Raw genomic sequence first — 23,223 nt, 5'->3', positions numbered from 1 at the left:
GTGCGCGCACCTCCTCTCTGCGGGACAACGGGACAACGGGACGGGCACCAGGAGGAGAGACCATGTGGAGACACAGATAACCACAAATGACATGAGAGGAAACGGTGGCACCACTGCCAAGGGTGTGCACAGATGGTCTGTGCCACAGGTCTTCATCCAAATAGACGTTTTTGTCACTTTCCACTTAAAGAAAAATGACATTTGTGTTTTATATGTGTTCAATTTTTGTATTTTTTTTAAATACCTGCGTTTATTGGTCTCACATCTAAGGTTCGTGCGCCCATCTAGTAGAAACAAAAGCTTGTTTGAATCAAGTTTTTTTTTTAATGTGGAGTTTGCGCGTTCTCTACAAGTATCGAAAAACACATACTTGAGGTTAATTGATTACTCTAGTTGGCCCTTGGAGTGACTGTGGCTGTGACTGTGAGTGTCCAGGGTGTCAGTCTGAGCTGGATGAAGAAGTAAAGAAAATGAATGGATGGAACTAATCTTGTACCAAATACAAAAAAACAAAAACAAAAAAACGTCGAAACAACAGAAAACAATACTTAAGTAACCAAAAAAAAACTAAGTTCCAGTGGCTCCTGTCATGTTTGGTTTGGCACTCGTGTCTCACAGAATCCTACAACCTGAGCAGTTGAGGGTTGAGAAACAAAACAAACCAAAAATGTTTGAGGGCTTTGCATTGAAAGTATTTTTTGTTTGTTTTCGGTGATGAAAACAATAGATGTACCGTCGGGATTTGCGTGTTGCAGCAGGAGCAGCAGCAGCAGCACGTTGGACCCTCATGTCCTGTAACTTGACACTTTGCTCGGCTCTCCTCCTCCAGCTGTGCGCGCTGAGCTCATCACAGCTCCGCCACAGAGAGAAGAAACTCCTCCGAGCCGCAGCGAGCAGCACATCGCTGACGATGGGATTTTAAACTCATAACCAAACATGAACATACGCCTGTAACTTTTTTTTTGTTGTTGCTCTGGTTCATCGGCCACGGTGCGTGTCTGTGGAGAAAGTTCGCACCTCAACACTGGATGCGGAGATGCGCGCAAAGTAAAAAGTGACAGTTGGTCCTCATCGCTTCTACAGTCCACAACAAGTTATAAAACGCCATGAAAGGTAGGTAGCGTGTAGCTCAAAGCCAAGTGCATGCTTTTACATGTAAATCCACATAATTCCTCTCTTCAGGGACCTCTTTCAATCCGTGCGTATTTCTTTGTGGTCTGAGAGCCACATCTGGATGACATTACGGTGCTGCGGTGCAGAAATTGTGAAATACTCGGGAGTTGTTGTTTTTTTCCTTCTTCCTCCACCAGTTGCTATTAAAAAGATTGAAACACCAAAATATGCATGCGCAGCTTTTACAAATCCCCCAAAACCTCGAAGGGCAGTAGTCAGATCCGGATGCAAGTCAAATGATACAAATGATGACCTGCATAGTTTCATCAATAACAGCTGGGCTGGTGTTCATACTCAATCAGTAGCCTAGGAATAGAATGTAAATACAACAATTGTATTCCAATGACAGAAAGTGAAGTATAAAGCAACTCATGAATGAATGATTTTCTCAGCATCAGTGGACCTCTGTACTCTTGACCCCCCACCAACAAACACACTCAGCTCATCCCAGGTCTCCCCTGTCTTCCCCAGTTCTCTCCATCTGTTTACCATTAGCAAAGATGTTCTCCATGCTCTGCTCCAGTCCTCAGTGTCGTGGAGCAGAGTGTAATTAGGTTTTACTGTCAACAACCCAGAGAAACCGCAGCCTGTGGCTTTTACAGTTCTCTGACCCCCCTCCGACTTATCTACAGACACACACACACACACACACACACACACACACACACACACACACACACACACACACACACACACACACACACACACACACACACACACACACACGATACTCCAAATCTCCACCCTGCCTTGCTCTGTGTTTTATCTTTTTAATTCAAATATAATAGCGTTATTGGCTCTGTGCTGTTTCTCCACATTGTTTTGGGTTTTTTTTCCCTCCTCATTTTGTTTATGGACCCCCACCGAATGCTTTAAACACAACATAACCCCCAGTAGCGTGTGTTCAGCCTATTGATGTCATGTGTTTCTGATTATGTCACACAGACGACTTTGCAGACGAGGAGGAAGTACAGTCTTTTGGATACAAGAGATTCGGTGAGTAACCTTTTTGCTTCTTTTTAAAGGTGGAGGGCAGAAAAGGCCAGCTCACTTGGAGCTCCAATCATAAAACTTTTACTGTTTTGTGAAAAGAAAATGTCCATGGATTTAAAGTGCTAAGTGTGTGGGCTTTGCTCTTTCTCTTTTCCCTGCTGTTACATGCCCAGAATTAGCTTTATATTTTATCGACATGCTGCTCTTGAGTCCTTTTTTTTTCACGTCAGGACAGACAGCTGGCTGCCTGAGCCTCATCTGTTCTGATATTTGGCTCTAATATTGTGGCAGGATTTGAATATGCAGGATTTGGTTTGAATATGAATGTGGGTTGACAGCCTGTGAGGTCCGGCTCACCACAGGCCCAACAACTGCTATCAGAGCCCCTCAGACATCAAGCCGTTTCTCCTCACTCTCTTTTATCCTCTTAAACGGAGTCACTTAAACATGTTGACTCACAAAAGCATGCCTCAAAGATGTGGTTCCTCAGACTGAAATTGCAGTCGAAGCGGATCTCTCTGTTGTGGCTCAACACAAGCATTTGTTTTGCGAACAAGCGCCACAATTGTGAAGCTCTGACGAAGTCGTCCTTCCCTTTTTCCAAACAGATTTTACAAGTTTCCCTCGTACAGTTGTAAACTTGCAGTGAACCGGTCCGGACCTTACAGATAAAGTTTAGAGAACTTAAAGGATCACTTAACCCAAATTACATGTAAACTTATTTTCTCACTTATCACTCAGTTTCTCATGTGGTGGGTTTTTGAGCATTTTATTTTCCCAGGATTCTCTTTGTTCTGCCTCAAAACACTGATAACGATGCCTCAGACCCACAAAGGGGGTCAGATGAAACTTTATATCCAGTTGGATAATTATGACAATGCTGTGCACATCGTGTATACAACCTCGCTCATGCTATTAACACAGGGCTGCAAAGTGGTGTAGTGGTTAGCTCTTTTGCCTCACAGCAAGAAAATCCCTCATTCAAGTATGAACTTGGTGGCCTTTCTGTACTGAGGTGGTATGTTCCCCCAGTGCGAGTTGATGAATACATGAAAACATTAAATATATATGTAAGACAATCACTCTGGGAACTGATGATAGTACCTTCCCTGTACCTTCGCCCGAGTCATTGCTTTGTATTATCTAAATACTGTAAAATTAAACAGCACTGTCTTTATAATCAGATGTCTCTCATTGCTCTAAATCTAAACAAACCGTTTTGATGAATTCCCCTGCTAAAACAAATAATATTTTTTTCTGTCAGAGTGTGTCCAAACAGCTGGGAAAGTTAGCAATAGGGAAAGTCCAACTTCCAAGTTTAGAGGAACCACATAACAACAAAACGCTTAGAAATCTGCCCTCATATGATCTGTTTTCCTGTGGGAACTTCGATAGAAGTCCTTTTTACCTGCGAACACACATCACAGGAAAAGACATTTACAGGATACATCCTTTCTGGTCCATGTTGTGTACTTCTAAATGTACTTTCTTTCACTCATTCATGCTAGTGTAATTTCTGAAGTTGCAACCGATACGATTGAATCGATTGCCAGATTTTCTGAGGCAGGATTTTGTAAATCAAGTACATGCGCTCATGCTTTTGGAAGAGAATTAAAAAGAGGCACCAAACGACATTTGCCTTGTCACACTTACTCAAACACGTCATTGTCAACTAGGGGTGGAGACAGAACACTCGCTCCGTCTCGTGTCCCGTTACAGTGATTTGGGATCAGGAGTCAGAGTGTCTCTGTACCGAGGGTGTTACTGCAGTATGACTCACACACACATGCATACACACTTTGAATGAGGTCCGTGAGAGGAGATGGGAGGCGGCAGACGAGGCTGCTTAACTCAGCAGCGGCAGAGACGAATTCAAACTGTGTTGAGACACAATGTCTTTCATCCCCAGTCACCCAAGCCCAGGCATCCTGTTTGTCTTTCTATGAAGGCGCGTGCAAAGTCCCATTCGTGGGTTAGATTAGAGCGCAGCATGGAACCGATCCAAATCCAGCTCGCTTTTAACTTTATTCAAATGAACTCTTGACATTCATCAGAGGAGGAAGACAGCGCCGCTGAACTCTTCGCCGAGTGCCGTTGGCCCTCGCAGGGACACGGCAGCTGTTTGGAGGGGCCGGCTCCAAGGGTCTGCCTCACTCCTCCAGAGACTCCGTTATGCAATAGAAGTGTATTCATACAAACCATCACAAGCTGCTCATACCACCATGATCTGTGTTGTAACATCAGCAAGGGGAAGCAAACTGTTATTTCCTTCCAACATGTTTTGCTTTCATTCATTCTGGTCTCCCAGGAGACTCGTGCTGTTTGGACGTGTTGTGACATGTCAAAGCTGCTAATGTTGTGTTCAGTTGTAAAGCCACTGCCAAACTTAAAAGGGGATGACTTTGCAGGGGGATACGCAGCACTTAATCTTGCTTCTAACAAAGTGAAAGTAAAGTCGGAACCATGTTTAGAGTGGGATATTCAAAAAAATCAAGAAAATATATTGTGCAGAGTGTGGCAACATTAGTTTTCAAAGTTTTTTGACTTACGTTGCAATGAACTTTCATGGAGGCTCCACTAGATTATTTTATCGTGTTTGTCTTTCAAGGTTTAGTATTGTGTTGATTATTTTTGTGTGCAGCACTTTGTGTCCCCGTTTTTCTTTTAACGATTTATTAACAAAGATGGATGGGATTGGATATTCAAAAATACTGATGATATTACAAGGGGAAAGAAATATGCTTGAGCATCAGAGCTACCCACCGTTTTTTATTTTCATTTCTAAAGAGTTAAATGTGATGCTAAAATCTTCATCAACAAGCTGAAAATGTCCATTTTGGCAGTAACTGTTAATATTGACAACAAAATGTCAAAAAAAAAAAAAAAAAAACCAGCTTCAGTGGCCATAATTAACCATAACCCTAAACCCCCGGTTCAGTTCTGATTCTCTCTGTGTGGAGTTTGCTTGTTCTTCCTGCATGGGTTTCTCTGAGTACTTTGGTTTCTTCTACAGTCAAACGTTCTCGGTGAGCTGGGGTCTTTAAATTGATTGTTGGCACGAAACTGTGTTTTTCTGTCTGTCGCACATTCATTCCTTCGGCAATTTAAAATCACCAATTAGTCTCAAATGGGTGCATTTGAACTGTGAGGAAAAAAAAATGGAATACCTTGAAGAAACCCTTGCAGGCATAGTGAGAAAAACATGCAATTTCCACACATAAAGGCTCCAGAGCTTGGACCAGAAGTGGGGACCTTTTCTCTAATGAGGAGAGACTGCTAGCCACTACATCAGTGCATACGGCCATATTTAGTATATTTTATCTACTTTGCAAGGCCCCTGAATATTTTCAGAAGCTCTTCATGAGTCATTCTTGTCAGCAACAAATTACTGCAAATACTTTCACTGAATGAAAATCATCTCGCAGAGGCCTGAAACGGGGGATACCTCAGGAATGGGCAACTGTCAGCAGATCATGCATTCCCCAAGTTTAGACCCACGCCTTGCATGATTGCTCACTGGCATTAGTGTGTGAGAATCTGTGAATAACCAATATACAACTCAAAGGTGAAGTGTTTTGTCATAATGCCCAATAAATCAATTGTGGTTTCAAAATGAAAACATTCCTATAATCTGAGTTGGTCAGAAGGAAATTAAAAAGTGGCCTCCAGTGTTTGAGTCAGTGCATCATACATGCAGTCAATTTGAAAATAGCTAAATGTAATAAATGACATTTAAAAAACTCCACCACATACACAGACACTTGCACAACCTCTCATTGGACTATGAATTTATGTGCGTGGCACAGGTTATTAGCAGCTGCAGTGAGGTTGAGGTGGCAGAGATTGTGGAGCTTCTGGAGCTTGTACTTTCCCACCAACACTTGAATTACAAAAGCATCACCTCAGAAACAGAAATGTTTTCAGTATGTTTGAACAAATCTGCTCTAATACCAGTTGCTAGGTAACCAAAAGCATGCTACAGTTTAATTTAATCTACAATGTGTAATGTGTCCTTTCAACAATTGTGCTTTTCAGCCTGTTTTTGAATGAGCAACTTCGATGTTTTGACTTTCTCCAAAGAATATATGAGAAATGCTAGTGGAGCCATAAAGTACCACATTGTTTTATTGTTTGTTTCTTCTTCCCAGATGGTTGTTTATCAAACCCTCTTCCTCGTTTCATGCAGTGCTTTCAGTTCTGCTGTATTGCAGCTGGAATGAAAATTTGCACAACTTTCATCCAGTTTCCTGGCGACAACTTCAACAAACCAGCCAACTCAGGCATAGCTCTCCTTGTTTCAAGGATCTTTGTAAGGGTTGTTTTAAAACTACATGGTATAATATCAACACATATGGACTAAGTAACTCATCATGGCCATGTGTTGAAATGTTTTTAAAAGTGTGTTTGGGGGGTTTGTAGACTTTTGCTGACATGCAAGGTAAAAAGTCAGATTCCCTAAGGTCAGGAAAAGCCAGATAGGGAAACAGACATGCATTTTTACTGGTGTGGGCTGTTTCTGATATATCTTTTTTAACATAATGTCATACATAAAGCAAGCATACATCATGTATATTTACATGCCTATACTGACGCATATAGACATTTTCCAATCTTTTTATATACAGATATAAATGAACGCCACATACACATAAGCACACACACCAGAGTGTATTCATATGGTAATCCCATCTGTCTTCCTGCCAAGTTGAAACCAGGCCAGAATAGCTTCCACAGAGCTCAAGGTTTGAACATATTTATTTTTCTGTGGGGGGTTGACATAAGAAGGCCATCAGAATAAAAACAAAACCTACCTGAGCTTTGGCTGAACTTTCACTGCTCTTACAGCTCCACTTGGGCCAGTTGAAGTCAGTGGAAGTAAGCAGCTGGTTTTGGCCTGCCTTAAACCATGAACTCTTCATGAAGCATTATTGAAAGGAGTCAAAATGGCTGCACAGATGTATTTTATTCCAGTTAAATTTGTATTTCAGTTGTTCTGTTGTGTGTCAGCAACAAGACAAGATGGGGAGTATTTCGATGGGGGTGGTCCATAATTGGGTGAGTTTCACTATCAATACAATAAGCCGCTTTGCTGCTATTTTTTTTAAGGTTTGTTTTTTTGCCTGCTGGTTAAGTTGCATTAAATGAAGGTAATATACAGTTTCTGATACCTGCAGTTAAACCAATATGTAGACCAGAAATGGTGTACATCCTCTCGTTCCCACCATCAAATTACACCCTGGTGATAACCTTAGCCCAAAACACCATTGGGAAACTTCTGGGTTGGCTCACACAATGCACAGACACTCTCAAGCACTACATTTCACACTAACAGGAGATTTAAAGAAACCAATTAACCTAAAATGGAAGTTGTTGTACTCTCTGAGGACAAACCCCATGCACATACAAAGAGTATATGCAAACTTCACATGGAAAGCCCCCCCAAGACTCAAACTCAGAATATTCTCTCTGCGAAGCAGGAGTAATAACCCCTACTCCACCATGTGTTTACAATTACGATCCGATAGGCAGTAATAATAGTGGTGCAGTGACATTAGCATAGTGTATACAGTGGTAGACTTCGTAATTTGACCTTCTCAGAAAACGGCAATTCAGAAGGTCTTGGAAAACTGGCGAATGGGGACCTTTCCCCCAGGTTATCCTGCGAAGGATGGAGATAAATGAAAACAGGCAAGACAGGTTGGCCAAGTCAACACACTAAAAAAAGTGCATGCCATGGCCGTTCTCGTGTGCATTGATGTCTGGATGGGGTTGAACTCCTCCTGCTGCCATGTCTCCTGTTCCCACACATGTGGGTTTGGAGAAGCCGGGCTCAGTAGGTTTGCGGCTGGTGTGGAACCCAGAGCGCACTAATCTATTTCCTGCACTTGTTATGGTTTCTCCAGTGAGACCCGGAACATTCCTGGATGTGAGCGCTGGTATTGGGTCGTCTGGGCCTGGAACCAGCTGTGTCAGCACAGCCCGGGCTCGGTTCGGTCCGGTGGGTTTCTCTGGCAAAGGACACTCCGCGGCTTCACGGCAGCCTTCAGCCGGAGTCATAGTGACACATCAGCGATCACCTCATTCATCCTGGTTAGCAGAGAATCAAACACGCCAACATCAGTGTTCGTAAAAACACCGATACATTTAATATGTACTGTCATGTGATACTTCACAGACCATTTGTCAGAATTTCTGATGTGGATTTTTATGCACTTTGCTGTGGTTTCTGTAGTTTTTATTTGCACTTTTGTGTCGTGGGATTCTCATATTCTGCTTCTTAGTTCTTTCCTTCAACTGCAAGACTGCTCTTGATCACTTAATACTTGTGTGAAGAAAATGAAAACATTTTCACTCTTTACCATGCCACTGTCAGATTTTTCTTCTGCCCTTGAAACTTTACAGCCAGCATGCCTTCGCAAGCACATGTATTATGGTTGCGGAGGAGTGAAAGTCTATTTGACTTTCCAGTGATTGAGTGTTTCTCTTTGCTACTAATATCTCACTCGTATGATCTTCATAGTGCAGCAGCACACATTCCTATTTCTTCTTCTTCCCAGAAGCTCCTCACTGGGTTGAGACAATTTTCAACTGGGTAGATGCTCAAAAATTGCGAGAAAAAAAGAGAATTTGCTACAACTGATACTTTGAGTATGTTGCACGGATATAAACATTCACCCAAGTGTTATACAAACAATTAAGACTTCATGATATCTCTCCTCAAGGAAGCATGCATTTTTTTTAATCAGATGCCACTGCTGCTTTAGGACCAAACAGACATGCTGAAGGTCCACGTTTCTTTTTAGTTGAAAGTAAAGTAATGAAAAGTCAATTCTGGGCTCCATATGAGGCTCAAGTCAAAAAAATGTACTCTATCTTTTTAATGTGACATGTTTGCAAGGCCCTGTGACTAGCACAAGGAAATTGCAAACCCCTGCAATGTTGTTTTTTTTTTGTCCCCTTGCAAAATTCATCTTGCAAGTCCAGTTAAATATGGGCTTTGTCCATCATCGTTCATGCAACTTCTACACTGCTTTATCAACTTGGAATTGCAGGGAGCTGGAACCAGGGTACGTAGACAGGTCACCAGTCCAAACATAGACAGTCAATCACACCTTGTGTTAACTTAAAGTCATGAATTAGCCTCGAATGTCTGTTTTTGGGCTGTCGGAGGCAACAGGAGAGAATGCAAAGGGAGAACAAACTCAAAGTGTAACTCAAGATAAATTCTTTGACTTGAATCAGGGACCTTTTAATAGTGAGGCAGTAATGCTAAGAACTACATTCAAATCTCTCCGCCCCACAATATATCAAGAATATACTATGTGAATATAATGAATTACTGAGCAGCTAATTCCCTCAGAAGTAATTAAAATCACATTTTCTTTAACCAACATTGAACAGATGTATTCAAGCACAGCTCCAAACTGATCACATCACTCCTCTTGTCTCAAAAAATGGTACTGCATTCACAACCTGGTCCTGTGTCTCCCAACAGGTTCAGAATTATTGAAAGCAGGTTTAGGTTAAGTGCTCCATCGTGACCTTCTGTGCTGAAGCGGGCGCTCACAGAGGCTCGAGACGAAGCAACGTCAGGCTGAGCGACGTGTGCAGTGGGTTAACACCTGTTGCAGACAGCAGACATACTGTAGATGGGAAAACACTTACTGAAGTCACCTGCTGAAGTGGAGCAGACAGAGCTATAAAACACTGGGCCTTTTTCTTTTACTATTCCTGTGCTTGTGGAGGAAAAATCTGGAAGTTAAAATTGGCTTGTGCTCTAAGGTCAGCTTAGAGTTTTAACACTTTGTATTAAAACCATTCATGTTAGAGTGCATGAGGGACAGATCATGAGCCTGCATTTTCTTTTTTTCTTTTCAGCACATAGAGACAGACATTGACTACTCAGAAGTGTAGTGGTGACCAGCCGTGAAATGAATATCCCTGGTTTGACTCTGGGACTTCCTGTGCAAAGTTTGCATGCTCTTTCTTATTGTGTGCATGGGTGCCCCCCCAGAACCAACCTGTATCACTTATAACAAATAGTCTGCATCAACAAATTAATAAAATATCTCAATACTTCTCTATGTGAAGTCTGTCATAACACCTGTGGCTAATTTGAAAACATGTATGCTTTATTCCAACTTGGCTAATTGGCTTTGTGTCCAATTGTACCCACAACTAAAATATATTATAGAAACACATAAAGAAATCCATCCCGAACATGAAGTAAAAAAAAAATAGTTTTGGCCGTGTATCACCTTAACTCACTACGCAAATTTGACTTTCCTTGACTTCTTCTTTTAAGTCCATCTGGTATCACATGCGGCAGCGTTTCTTCTGGTTTTTTTCTTCACACACTCTTTTTTGGTTCAACACTCTTGATCCATAATCACTTCAACATTCGGTCTTCAAAATGTTCAAACCCACAAGCATTTTTAATGTGTTTCAAAGTCCTTGGAGAACCTTGAAACTTCCGCAAAACACATTTGAGAGGAAAGCAAATGATTAATGTGGTGACAACAACATAAAGTGAAGAATTAAATCTGCACGATTGAGTGAATGAAAGTAAGAAAAATATTGGCAAGAGCTATTTCCCTTGGCGACACCAGCAAACAATAGAGTGTAAAGTGATTGGAAAATAAAGTCAGATGTAGGAGAGAGCCTTTAGAGCAGCTTGATGTCTCATTTTAACCTCTTGCTCGTTGCAGACAGAGGAGACAAGACTTTAGGATGTAAACAAACCAATGATGTACAGGTGGGGGATTTGGGATTTACATTTATCTGGGTTAGGGAGAATTTCACACCACACAACAGACGGGAGAAGAGATAACACATAATGCTGAATGAGCTATGAGAGCAAGAGGTGCCGGGCTACAGGCTATTTCATCCCAGGAGATGGGTGAGGGAGGGAAATTGAAGTGGGAGAAGGTGGAGATAATACAGCCGGTGTAAAGTGAAAAGCAGGAGGGGATGGATGGGTGTGGAGGAGCCGGAATGGAGCTCTGTCTGAAGAGAAACGGCTGTATGAGTGAGTTATGTTAGTGGACAAAAAAGAGGAGGGAGTAGTAACAGTAAGAGATCTATCGAGAAGTGTTTATATAAAGGCCAACCTACACACATTCATGACACATTAACATAAATGCAGTTGAAAGAAATCCCCAGTTTATAACAGCAGACTTCTCTCTCAGACATGTATGTCTCTTCTTGCCTCAGCTAATTATAACAAACTGTCTAATGGCATAAATACATTGAGATAGCACCCAGGCACAGAAAGAACATTAATAACATCAGTTTTGTTATGTTATTTTTTTTACTTTTTTTTTTTTTTCAGAAGCAGGTCCTGTCTTGAGTATACAAACTTGAGAATGCCAACTTGATGCTACTGTATACTCCACAAGGAGGAGGAAACAGTGATTGTCAGTTCTCATCTCGCAGGGAGGAAATTCACAGTTCAAGTCCATGCTGGTCCTTTCTGTGTGGAGTTTGTCTGTAATCCTTGTGCATGCATGTCCCCCCCCCCCCCCTCTGCATCCTTTGGTTTACTTCCACAGATCAAAAACCAGTGTTTGAGGTGACTTAATAGTTTCAAAATTTCCCTGTGGTTACCGTGCAGAGTGTACCCTGCCATTGCCCATAAGCAGCTAGAAAATTGGGTAAAACTGAATGTTTTGGTCCCTATAGTTTCAGGTTAAGATTTAACATGTGAAACAAACAATTGCTTTAAAAAATCTACTGTTGATTGTTGATTAAATTATGTGCTGTTCACATAACTTGTCACTGTATCAAATACTTTAAGTAGATAATCGATATGATAATGAATGATGGATACAGAGCATGTTGGATTAGAAGTGTTGTATCAGGGGGGATTTGCATGTTAACCCTGTGGATTCTCTGAAGCGCAACCTTGCTGGCTATGTTATTTCTGTTGTGTTTGTGTGTTTAACTCGACAAGCATTATGCTGAGCAGTATTTCTAATACTGAACTTCTCTCATGTGTGCTTATTAACACAAATATTGACAAAAATATTAGAAACAGCTCTTGATAGAATGCAAGCTACAACCCTTGAAAGGATCATACTATTACATCTGAAGCTCAGATCTTACACAATAGTGAATTTTGCTACCTTTTAAAGGTGGAATTACAGGATTCATTTCATACTTTAGATGATCTATGTTTGCACTTCCGTATAATTCTTTGGGTCTCACAGTTTACCTATTTCGTGAGGCTGAAATGAGACTTTAATGTTCATGGTTATTTGATCTTTAGTATGTAAAATAAAGACAGATAAAGACATCTCTCACAACTAGATAGAATGTAGACAAATAATATAGTTTTAGCGTCTGATTGAAGAGATCCTGTAAACCTTCACCCAAACCTTCCACCTACTGCTTCTTTTTATCTTTTGAACACTATCATTATCCCACTGAACACAACAGTAACAAGACGAGGCTTCCAATGTGAGGAACAGACATGGACTGATGATGTTTTTGCCAGAACAACACATGTGCTGGTAGTTAGTTTTTAGCTAAATCTGGCCTGTGATCGTCTTGAGTGTCTCTGACTTCTGACTCACCTTTTAGAGTGAGGAAAAGCAGCAAAGCTCCACATGTCCCTCCTCCGGCGCTCGCGCACCATAATAACGCTGGTGTCCTTGACGTGACCCACATGCAGATGTCAGGAGAGAATTTCTGGAGTGTGCTGTGCTCCATGTGGAGTGCCTATCTCACTGCCTTTTCAAACAGGGGGTCTGAGTCACTGATTGAGATATTGAATGAACTAATAGCAGAGCAGAGAGAAATGTCTCATGTTTGTGTTGTGTGTGTGTGTGCCTCTGCGTGTACATGCGCCCTGGAATAGAACGCAAACTCTTGTAATAGAAAGTGATATTTTCATGTGAGCGAGTCTCTTGTGTTCGTGAACACATTTGGATTTGTACAACACCTCACGGCAGCAGAACACACAGGAACATTCAGTTTTACTGTGAAGTTGGGGATTGTAATCCCTTTTCCTTTAGTTAAAGCAATAAAGCCGAACCAAATCTCGTATTCACAGTGCAAAATGTTAATGAAATGGGGGTGGGGGTGGGTGGGTGTGCGGGGTGACGATAGGGATGGCTGCCAACATCAACTCACAGCTTCCTGGTTTGCAAAAGGGAGTTGAAGCAGAGAGGAATGGTGTTCAGCTCCAAAATCCTGTCAGATCCATAATGACTATCACATTTTCCATGTGTGGCTCCGACGGCAGACAGATGGAATTCACTAAATTAAAGCTTAAAGCTTTCCATGCATTCATGCATGTTTAATTAATATATTAGGAAAATAAGCTGGATCACATTTCTCTTATTGCACATACCTGACACACTTGGGTGCCCGTTAACCCAGAAGTAAAGCATTTCTGAACACATAGACATTGTACTATTATAGTGCTTGTGTTTGTCTGTATTCAGTCACCCCACATGTTTGGTGCTTCCAAGTTTCCTTATTTGGTAGCAAAGTCTAGGAATTGACCAAAGAAGTGAGCAATTATTTGAAATAATTGCTCCAACATGAACATTCATGATGTTTTTGTTTGTCCAGACAAACAGTAGCTGGACTTATTTATTATTGATAAAATTCTTAACAGAACCAGGCAATGCAAAGCTTTCAATTCAGTTTGTCACAATGCAACATGCCCAGTGAGAAGGTGTTGGATCTTTGAAATATTTAAAACGTTCAAATCAGAATTGCTTTCTAAAATGCATGATCGATGGTAACAAATCGTCTTGGTTCCAAAGTAGCAGCTGCATGATGACGGTCATGTGTCAAATATTGTCAAAACTGTTTTAGTCTATTTTACTACCAATTCCCAAAATGCTGTGTTTTTATGACACTTTGACCAAAAATGTGTAAAATACAATCACCTGATTTCCTTCACAGGTAGGACGATGTTCATCCCTCCTACATAATTTAAGTCATGTATAATATTGAGGTATTTGCTCAGGTAAATTATGCTGTGGTTCTCTGTGGAAGATACCAATTTACTGCATGTTGACTGTAGTATACTTCCAAAATTCTACTTAAATGCTACAATTTGCTACTGACTTAGGTATGGAAATTTCATTTGCATTAGAATTGTCTTTACAACCAAAATTGTGTTAATGATCCATCCATCTATTCACCTCATTCTCTTGATAAATTGGCATTTTTTCCCTTTGATTTGTCCACACGGTTTGTTTTTGCAGGTTGACATCAAAAGTGAATCTTTTTTGCAGTTGCCAAGTGGTTTTGGAGCAGCATGAGAATGTATTGAATATATGCTGTGGAACTGACAAGGGATATGCACTGTTTGTGTGAGGGGATGAGTGGATGACATTTATCTCCAAACTCGAGCTCAGTTTCCTCCCTACAGAGACATTGAACATAAATTCATCTCAATCATCAATCTGATATTTTCTTTAGTGAGACTTTATATGAAGATGTAAAATCCATGCTGTCACTTAGATGGCCTCTTTTCACATCGATGTCTGATCAAAATACATTTGTTTTCTTAAGTAACAGAAAGAGAAAAAAATAAAACATCTATAACCTTAATGGCCCATCAGTTTGATAGCAGGTTTAGATAATGAAATCTGAATGTTTGGTTAATAAAAAATCATCAATCTTCATTAGTCTTTATTTCATCAGCAAAAAACACATTGAGATTAAGAATCTCTTTTGCAAGTGTGTCGTGGTCTCTAGTGGCGCTTGAGAATAGATTCAGATCTCCCATCCTTCAGGAGCCTCTTCTCAAGCACTCCTTCTAAATTACTCTAAACAAACAGTTGTGTAGAGTAATTTAGAGCAATTGTCTGGTGTCGATTACCGCCTTCGGTGAGTGGTCTTGCCGCCACGTGATTCACAATCCAGATGTCAGACGGCTCCTTCTGCCTTGCGAGGCTTTGCCTTGACTGCTCGGAGGTAAAAGAGCATGCCACCCTCAAGTCTGGAGTGTGTCTGTCTAAACAGGATTCAGCATTAAAACACAGTTCCTCTCCCAAACCAGGATGGCTTGTTGTCAGTCAGACTGACACGCTACACCCCCGCATCTGACCGCAGATCCACCGGGCCACCCAGAAGAAAGCACCCACGATGCAGCGTGAACAGAGAGCGGGAGCATCGGTTCATTCCTCAAATGGACCCCTGCTCCATTTCGTACTTTGTCTTGCTGATTTTGGAGGTGTCAGAATGTTCTGGGGAAAGCGTACAATTTTAATAATTGAACAATTTGCATGTGGTTGACCTCCTTCTTGTAAATTAATCGCTGTGGCGAACAGCTCAAACATGATTGGAATTTATTTGCCTCCACTTTAGGAAATGCATATTTGATCAAGATCTGCTCTCACTGAATCACAGTATATTTTAAATGTATATGAATGCCAAACTGAATATATCTGACATGACATGGCTTATTGCTTTCAAAGCCACCATTAAATGATATAACCTCTTATTGCAAGAAATCCCTAAATCACAGAGCGGCTTATTCTACGTCGACCATAATGGTATACAGACGTTACCCACAAGCGACACCCAAAGTACCACGAAGAATCTGTTGGGTCAAGAAGAAAATGTCTTTTGGGAAGGAAACGTGTTTCTTCACTGGCCTTGGGTTTGACCAGTCCTGCTTTAATATGGCGGAGTCCGTGGTGAATGTGGCCAAGTGGTGATGAGTTTGGCTACTGTGAGCACAGTTTGTAAAAAGAGCCGTCCTGCAGAGTTTTTCCCAACCACTTCAGTTCTTGTCAGACATCCCAAATATCCACATAGCCGTTTTACTGCTTCAAGGTTCGATGTGGCTGCACCCCAGCAAGACAGGAACCAGTGCATTAACATGCGGGAGACTGTTTCAGAGGGATCCAATGCATATGGGGTTGGCTTTTTTGTTTTGCTGGGTTTTTACAGATCACAGCTTCAGAACAGCATTACAATTATTTATGACTTGTGATGACATGCATAATCACAAATCTCACAGTATATCTACAGTTCTGTCTGGTTTGTTATCAGTTTACACAGAGGTACAAATTCTGTAATGGCCAAAGATGAATGATAAAGAAAATTAACACTGAGCACAGACCCATTTTGAACATTATTTCAAGAGTAAATGGTCTGTATGAGATGCTTTAAGCCTCCATCCCAATCTCCCAAAACACTGACGAAAGCCTCTCCAGTAGGAGGCCGTGCCACAAACACTGTATTGTGGTTTATTATCCCAGCTGCTCATCAGAGACGGAGAACTTCATGATATTTATTTTATTTCTGGTTTTCTCCGACTGGTGACATTTGGCTGTTTGTTTTTCCATGAAGCGCTCGCCAGCGCTCCGTCAGCACTGGGGGTCTTTGTAGTGGGTTTCACATTTTGACTGGCAACCTAGCAGGGGACCTGGCTCAGGAGAGATAAAATCTGATGAAATTCATTTTGCAGCTAAGAAACAACTCGGTAGGAGCTTATTTAATACTGAATTTTGTTTCCCTTGTGTTATGTTTTCATTAATTATCAGGAGCTGCATGATAATTTCTTGCAGCTAACTAAGACAGAAGGCCTTTGAATGACGTTGTCCTTTGGGTGTTTTTGTTGTTTTTCTTGTCCTACCTCCCAGCATTCTCACTTTGATCTCACCGTTTCCACACTTTTTGCTGATTGCCTTGTATTTCTTTCAAAGTCAAGCCGAGGCACGATATCAAATTTAGGATGCTAATGTGTGACTCATTAACCAGTGGGCCACACACACACTCAGACACAGAAAAAATAAGAAATACACACACACACTTACTAGAGAGCTGCAGCATTTGCAGTGTTCAAGCACCAATGTTTTCCTTTGTAACTAAAACCCAAGTCGCTCCATGGGCCCCAAATCCCTGAGCTGAGTAAGTCCATTTCCACTCCCCACTCCATTGTTGGTGAAGTTTTCTGGAAAGACGACCTGTTTGTGTTGTGTGAGTCTGTGCAGAGCCAAGCGGGGCCTCTGGGTTGGTGGGAGGGGGCGGGGCAGGAGAGGTTGTGGATGCTGCCTGAACGCCTGTCAGACCACAACTCATCTGAAAACCTTTTTGGAAGTATTTATTTCCTTCCCCTTTAACTATCAGTTGGTGCGACATCGTCACTGTGCGCTCATCATGTGAAGCCTGTCTCAGTTTTAGTGCTGCGTGTCACTGGTAAAGTCGCTGAGCATTTGTCTGCACTTTATTTGCAATTAGTCAATATATCCAAGTATACTAATAACAAACCCAAAGGAATTTACAGTAGGCTGCTGTTTGTTCAATCTCTTCAAAATCTGTAGCTTTTAGTCCAGTTTTTTTTGTTTTTAATCATCACCATCACACAACCGTGACTCTTCAGCGCTGCATATTTCACCTCAGTGTCCATGGAACCATGGTGCAATTTGCTGTGGGGATGTTTCCGATTTTATTTTGTCTGCATTTCCTCATTGCATTGATGACATTGACTAATACTGATGCTAATGATCCAGAGTGTGGTTAGTATCCAAATAAACCCCCTTTTTCTACCAGCACACATCACAGGATTACCCTAACAACTGCAACAACCTGAAATTACTTGTAAAAACATTCCCCATAATCTTAAGTTAACAGATGATAAAAATGCTCACAAAATGTATGCAACCATCAGACAAATCACTCATGCAGCATTTACTTTGATAGGCCACACAACTGTGAAAATAAAACTCCAAAAAGTGCAACACATGGGAGAAAGAATGCACACATGACATGAATACTCAGCTCCTCCATTGTATGATAAAACATTGTCCTGTATCATACCTATTTCAGTGTGTGTAGGAGACATCTTCTAACGTGTATATCTAGCATGGATAACTGTATTTTCTGCTTTATTGGACTCTTTCTCATCAATGACAGTGCCGTCTGAGCTGAGATTCATTGGTCTGGTCAGAGCAGCTGCCCGTGTCACTGTAACCTCGACGAGGAGGATTTTTCTGATGTGTATGTGACAATTTTCCCTGTTCACAAAATGTACTGACAATATGGCTACTTCACAGGTTTGTGAGTACAATTTAAGTGTTAGAAAACCACAAACACCTGAATGAAGGAAATGAACTCAAAGGAAATGATTACCTCCCGCCATAGAAATCATCCACATCTGTCACAGCTATATATTAAGTGGAACCATGCTCTTATCAGTGTTTATACAGTCTGAAAGCTAAAATACTGCCTTATGTTCACAAAATGTTCAAAGTCTTGCCACCTGAGTATGGAAGCCGGCCTATAGATCAAAAAGGGTCTGACGGATGAATTAGATCTTTATGTGGAAAATCTAAATCTGCTTTTCTCCCCTTCATTGAAGCAGCAGACATTTGGAGCCTGTGAGAGCTGCTGGATGCTGTAATCTTGGTTGCCTCTCAATTTGACAATGCCTTTTGTTGGCAGTGATAGAAAGCACAAGGAGAGAAGTACTGTCAAAGAGACACCCTTTTTTTTTTTTTACTTTCCTCACCCTCCTCCACTTTTTACTTAGACGATCTGGCCATTATTACAGTCCTTGAGAGGTTCTTGGCTTGTGGTTATGGATGTCATAGTGGTTTTAGCTTTTACATTTCATCGCGCTCAATCACTATTTCCCCTCCACCTTGTGGATCTCTAAATCGTTTTGCCTCCTCTATTTCTCTTTTTTTCAGATTTTCTCTAAAATATCTCTTGTGTGACAGAACTTTGGCTTTGTCTCGACCATCCTCACCCTTCCTCTCTCTTTTACCTCATTAACTGACAGTCATTATGCCCACATATGTGTCCATGTCTATGATGGAGGCGTATGGTTTCCATCACAATAAAAGTGATGGAACCAAAATCAGGCCACACATGAAGCCGGGATGGAGTCAGTTTCCTGCAAGGGCCCCAGAGCATCCCACAAACCCAGAATCCTCCTGCCCCAACTCTGTACTTTCTGTGATTGCATCATTGACAGGTACAGCCTCAAATTGCACATGCAGAATATGTTCTCCATGCTGTTCAGAGACAGCCAGTTATTAGGTGGAGCAGTCACACCGCCAGGACCTCCACTGCAAGTGAAATGTGTGTATTGCCAGTAGAAAGTGTTCAGCATGGATGCACAACCCGTCCCCTTTGCTCAACAGGGCCATTTACAAGAGCTGTAAGTGACGGCTTTATTTGTTAGGAGGTTCCAGACTTTTGCATAAAGATATCCAAATAGCTTTTTTCTTTACTGGAAAATCTTGTTCACCATCCATTTTCAACATCCAAGTTCTAAGGATACATGGCACAGGGTCAGACTTAAAAGCCTCGAGGATATTTTGCTGCAGAAGGACATTGGTAGAGACAGGTAACTTAAAACATCACAAACAGCACAGCTTTGATTTTAGAGAAACATCTTGATTGACACAGACTCAGAAGTCTGAGTACTTGAAAACGATTGATTTATGTCCAAAAATGCACGTGTGCAGCTACGCATACACGCCAGACGCACACTGCAGGGCAGGACTTAAAACAGGCCACCTCTCATTGCTGACTGAGCTCTGTATGACTCATTCACTGGGTGATCATCTCCCCCCTGACTGTAAAACAACTTGGCTTGGATTACAGTGTATTAAGATAGAGATCCTGTAAAGCATCTTTTTTTCTGTTTCAATAATGAATGACAGATGTCTGGAACTATGGCAGCTATTTATAAACAACAACATGTACAGTTTTGGCCTTCGCAGTCAAATCTGACTTTATAATAGCCCTTTAAGCTTCATTGTGTGGATGTAGCTGAGAAATAATTTATTATTATGAAAGTAATGTTTGTTTTTATTGGACTTATCTATGTAGTCCTGTATAGTGGGCTATTATTTTAGTCACTCATGCTTGAATGGTCTTGGTTGCGACATATCTTATATAAACATGTGTCTGGATAGAGGTCAGGTCTCTGAGCTAATAGTTTACCATAAAGCATTAGACGTCCAGTAGCATTTGCAAAATGAATAATGATTTAAAATGAAATGGTGCACATGTTTTTACTTTTTAAAGATCATAATTCAAGTTTAAATCTTCTTCCCTTTTATAAACCATAGGGCTTTTAGGCTTTAATTTGATTTGTGACAGCAGCAACATCATCATATCACCCAGTATCAACTGTACCCAGTACCCATGCACAGTATGCATGGCCACAATTCAGTTTTTCACCAACACACCTATGGGTGAATGTGTAAAAAGGACTTGAAGACTTCATGTTAAACTTACTGCTCTCTGCAGTTGCGGTGGGTATAACTTTGTGATTGCCCTCTTGGAGAAGTTGTGTGCTTCGGTTCCTGGAAAGGCCCAAGTGTTAGGCAATGCCTTGAGCCAAATCACAGTTTGTGTGACCTCAGCTCACAGTTTTGTTTTCATCCGTTACTATAGTGTTTCTACTGCACATTTACAGTAAATAAACACGGCCACTCAGTGAACAGGGCCTGTGTATGAGCTGGGCGTCATCGTGGCCTCATGGATATTATTTTGGTATTCCAGGGGCCATGTTTGTGGAGCCCTTTGTTTCAGGGAATGAGGTTGGTGAAAGATAAAGGCTTGAATACACTTTATTATCACCAAGGTGTGCATTGCTGAGACCTCTTTACAACAAATAAGGTTATTTAAAAAACAAAACAAAACAATGGCAGACTGTTGAAGCAGAGCATACAATTACAAAGGAGACCCATTTACATTTAAAAACCCACTGGTATCTTGTTGTTCTTGTGGAAAAGCCCTTTGTATTGGAATATCATTTATATTTGGCTATGAGCAGTAAAAATGTTGTCAGTCTGTGGTTCCAGCGTCCGAGACTGGGTTGTTTTTGTGTTAGCGGTCGATATGATCTGACAGGCTCCGTAGGCAAAAGGGAAAGATGACGAATCAGTGTCTGCCTAAATGATGAGCGGCCAAACTGAAGGAAAACCAGTCTCTCACGGCAAACTGCGAACAACTAGTTTAATGTTTGCATATGTTTTTCCACTCACTCCTTTATTTTTTAAATATTATTTGGAATATTTATTGGAAAACTTTCTTCTTTTTTCTTTATCCGCATGAGTATTAAACATGAATTCACATTCAGATTTATCATTAAATGCTACTTACCTCAGCATATTTTACCCATGCATTTATACATCTGTGCTTTCTTATTAAGAGAAAATGACAATCCATTGTGGCTATTTGTCTTTTTTCTACATATCCAAGCACAAAATCTGTCATATTTGTACATTTGTTTAGAATGACATTAATATGACAAGAATCACTCACAGGCCACAACATGAGACAGTCATGACACAAGTTAGACCAGATGATGAGTCTTAGAGCTCGATTCACTAAGAAAAGCCATGGATTCTCTCTGCCTAACATCTAACTTTGCTGGAGATAAAACATTAGTTATTCTCCCACATCTGCACAGGATTCTGGAAACTTTGTCATTCTAGTTTTCCTTGATGTGTCCAAAACTATTTCTGCAAAATCTATTGTATCCCCCAGTTTTACCAGAATGCTGAAGCGTTGACAGCGTGAGAGCGCTGTCTGTTGGAATAACTTATTCCTCAGTTGAGAAGTTAAAAAGATCCTTTTACCATTCAAGCTACAGCGATCCACCAAGCGTTCTGTTGTTTGTCCACTAATGGGGAACAGGGTTTCAGATTTTTCTGTGTGTTTCAGAAGTTCACCCGAGGCAACAATCGGATTTTGCTGACCTGCTGTTTAGTCTTTGTGCCTGAAGTGAAATCTTTCTCTTGCTGGGATATCAGGAACTTGTTTTGTGTTTGTCAGTTGACAGCCAGCTCCAAACTCTACACTTACCCTGAGCACGGCATCGGAGAATCGTCACTCAAATGTACAGCAAAATAGAGAAAAATATGTCCCTGTGCAAGTTTATATCTTTAATACAAATTGTTTTGGTATCATTTCAGCGCAGTGGATTTATAAACCCGGTCCTCGTGCTTGGATTCCAAGAGAAAATCTGAGCTGCAGCGATTTGATTACGTCAAGCTCATGTGTTTCCTTTATTGTGCAAGCACGCATGAGCTGACTCTTCAATGATTCAAAAAAGCAATCATTTATCGTGGCTGGATTCCCGGAGTGCACTTCTCTGCTTGGAGTTGAACGAGTGGTGAGGGAAGACTTTAGTAACTTGTGATGGCACACAGCTGCACGAGTCACTCTCTGATGAAGGAACGATGTCTCACGTATAAATACTTGTTAATATGCCTTAAAGACCCAATTAAAGCTCTTTATGTGAGCTGTATGTGACTATGAGCCGCATGTTGACACTTTACAAGCTGAGGTCACTCTGAGCAGCGTCCACTTCCACTTGACGGTCCAATTGTGGACAAGAAATTACTCTTTTGACGAAAGATACTGTGCTTTGAAACAATGATGAGATGTGATGGTGTCATTTGTGTTGGCAGTCAAAAATAGTTAAAACTGTACTAACATCAGTTTTATCCTAATCAAGCTGATCTTTTTTTTTTTTTTAACTTTTAAGACTTAATCAACTAAACGCCACTTTGATGTAAACAAGTCTGAGGAAAAGTGTAAAACTGACCAAGATATTGCCCCATAAATGGTTCACAATAGGTCAAATTAGATTATGTCCTCTAAAATGTGTAAAACTTTATTTGTGCAAGGAACAGATCTGTTCGCTTGAACCTTTTTGCTCTCAGTCAAGAAAGAAGACGTAAAATCTGGTGAATGTATGTGTGGAAGAAGCATTAAGACGCTGCAAGATTGAAGAAAGCTGTTGATGAAGAACAACAGCAAAGAAAGCTGTTCAGCAAATCATTGTGATCCATTTTTGAATACCTCATACCTTGTCTATTGACACCTCCATGAATTTTGAGAATTTCAAGAATGGTTGCTGAGAAGATGCACCCTAAAGAGACCAACACAGTGACACACAAAATTTCTATTGAACATCCTGACGTCTTTTCTCTTCTATTTGTTATGGATGGGATTTATTTTATTTTTCAGACACATTTGTCTCCTCTGCATTAAAGCAGACACCAATTCTAATCACATGTTTATTGAGATACTTTATATTCTGAGGAGGTACAAATCTGA

At 40.9% G+C, this 23,223-nt stretch overlaps 1 protein-coding gene across 1 annotated transcript in view; it reads left to right on the top strand.

Moving 5' to 3' along the window:
• Window positions 1-885: 885 nt before the first annotated feature.
• The window catches only part of LOC308144266 (collectin-12-like), a 32,200-nt gene continuing 9,862 nt past the window's right edge, over window positions 886-23,223 (top strand). Inside the window, exons 1-2 of the mRNA XM_080515350.1 lie at window positions 886-1,113; window positions 2,119-2,169. Of these exons, the coding sequence (XP_080371476.1) occupies window positions 1,107-1,113; window positions 2,119-2,169 (58 nt within the window). The 5' untranslated portion in view covers window positions 886-1,106. The remainder of the gene's footprint in view (window positions 1,114-2,118; window positions 2,170-23,223) is intronic.

The sequence above is a fragment of the Blennius ocellaris genome (genome assembly GCF_963422515.1).
Source record: "Blennius ocellaris genome assembly, chromosome: 19".
Lineage (NCBI taxonomy): Eukaryota > Metazoa > Chordata > Actinopteri > Blenniiformes > Blenniidae > Blennius > Blennius ocellaris.
The sequence above is the reverse complement of the archived record's forward strand: the minus strand, read 5'-3'. Positions and strand labels throughout refer to the sequence as shown.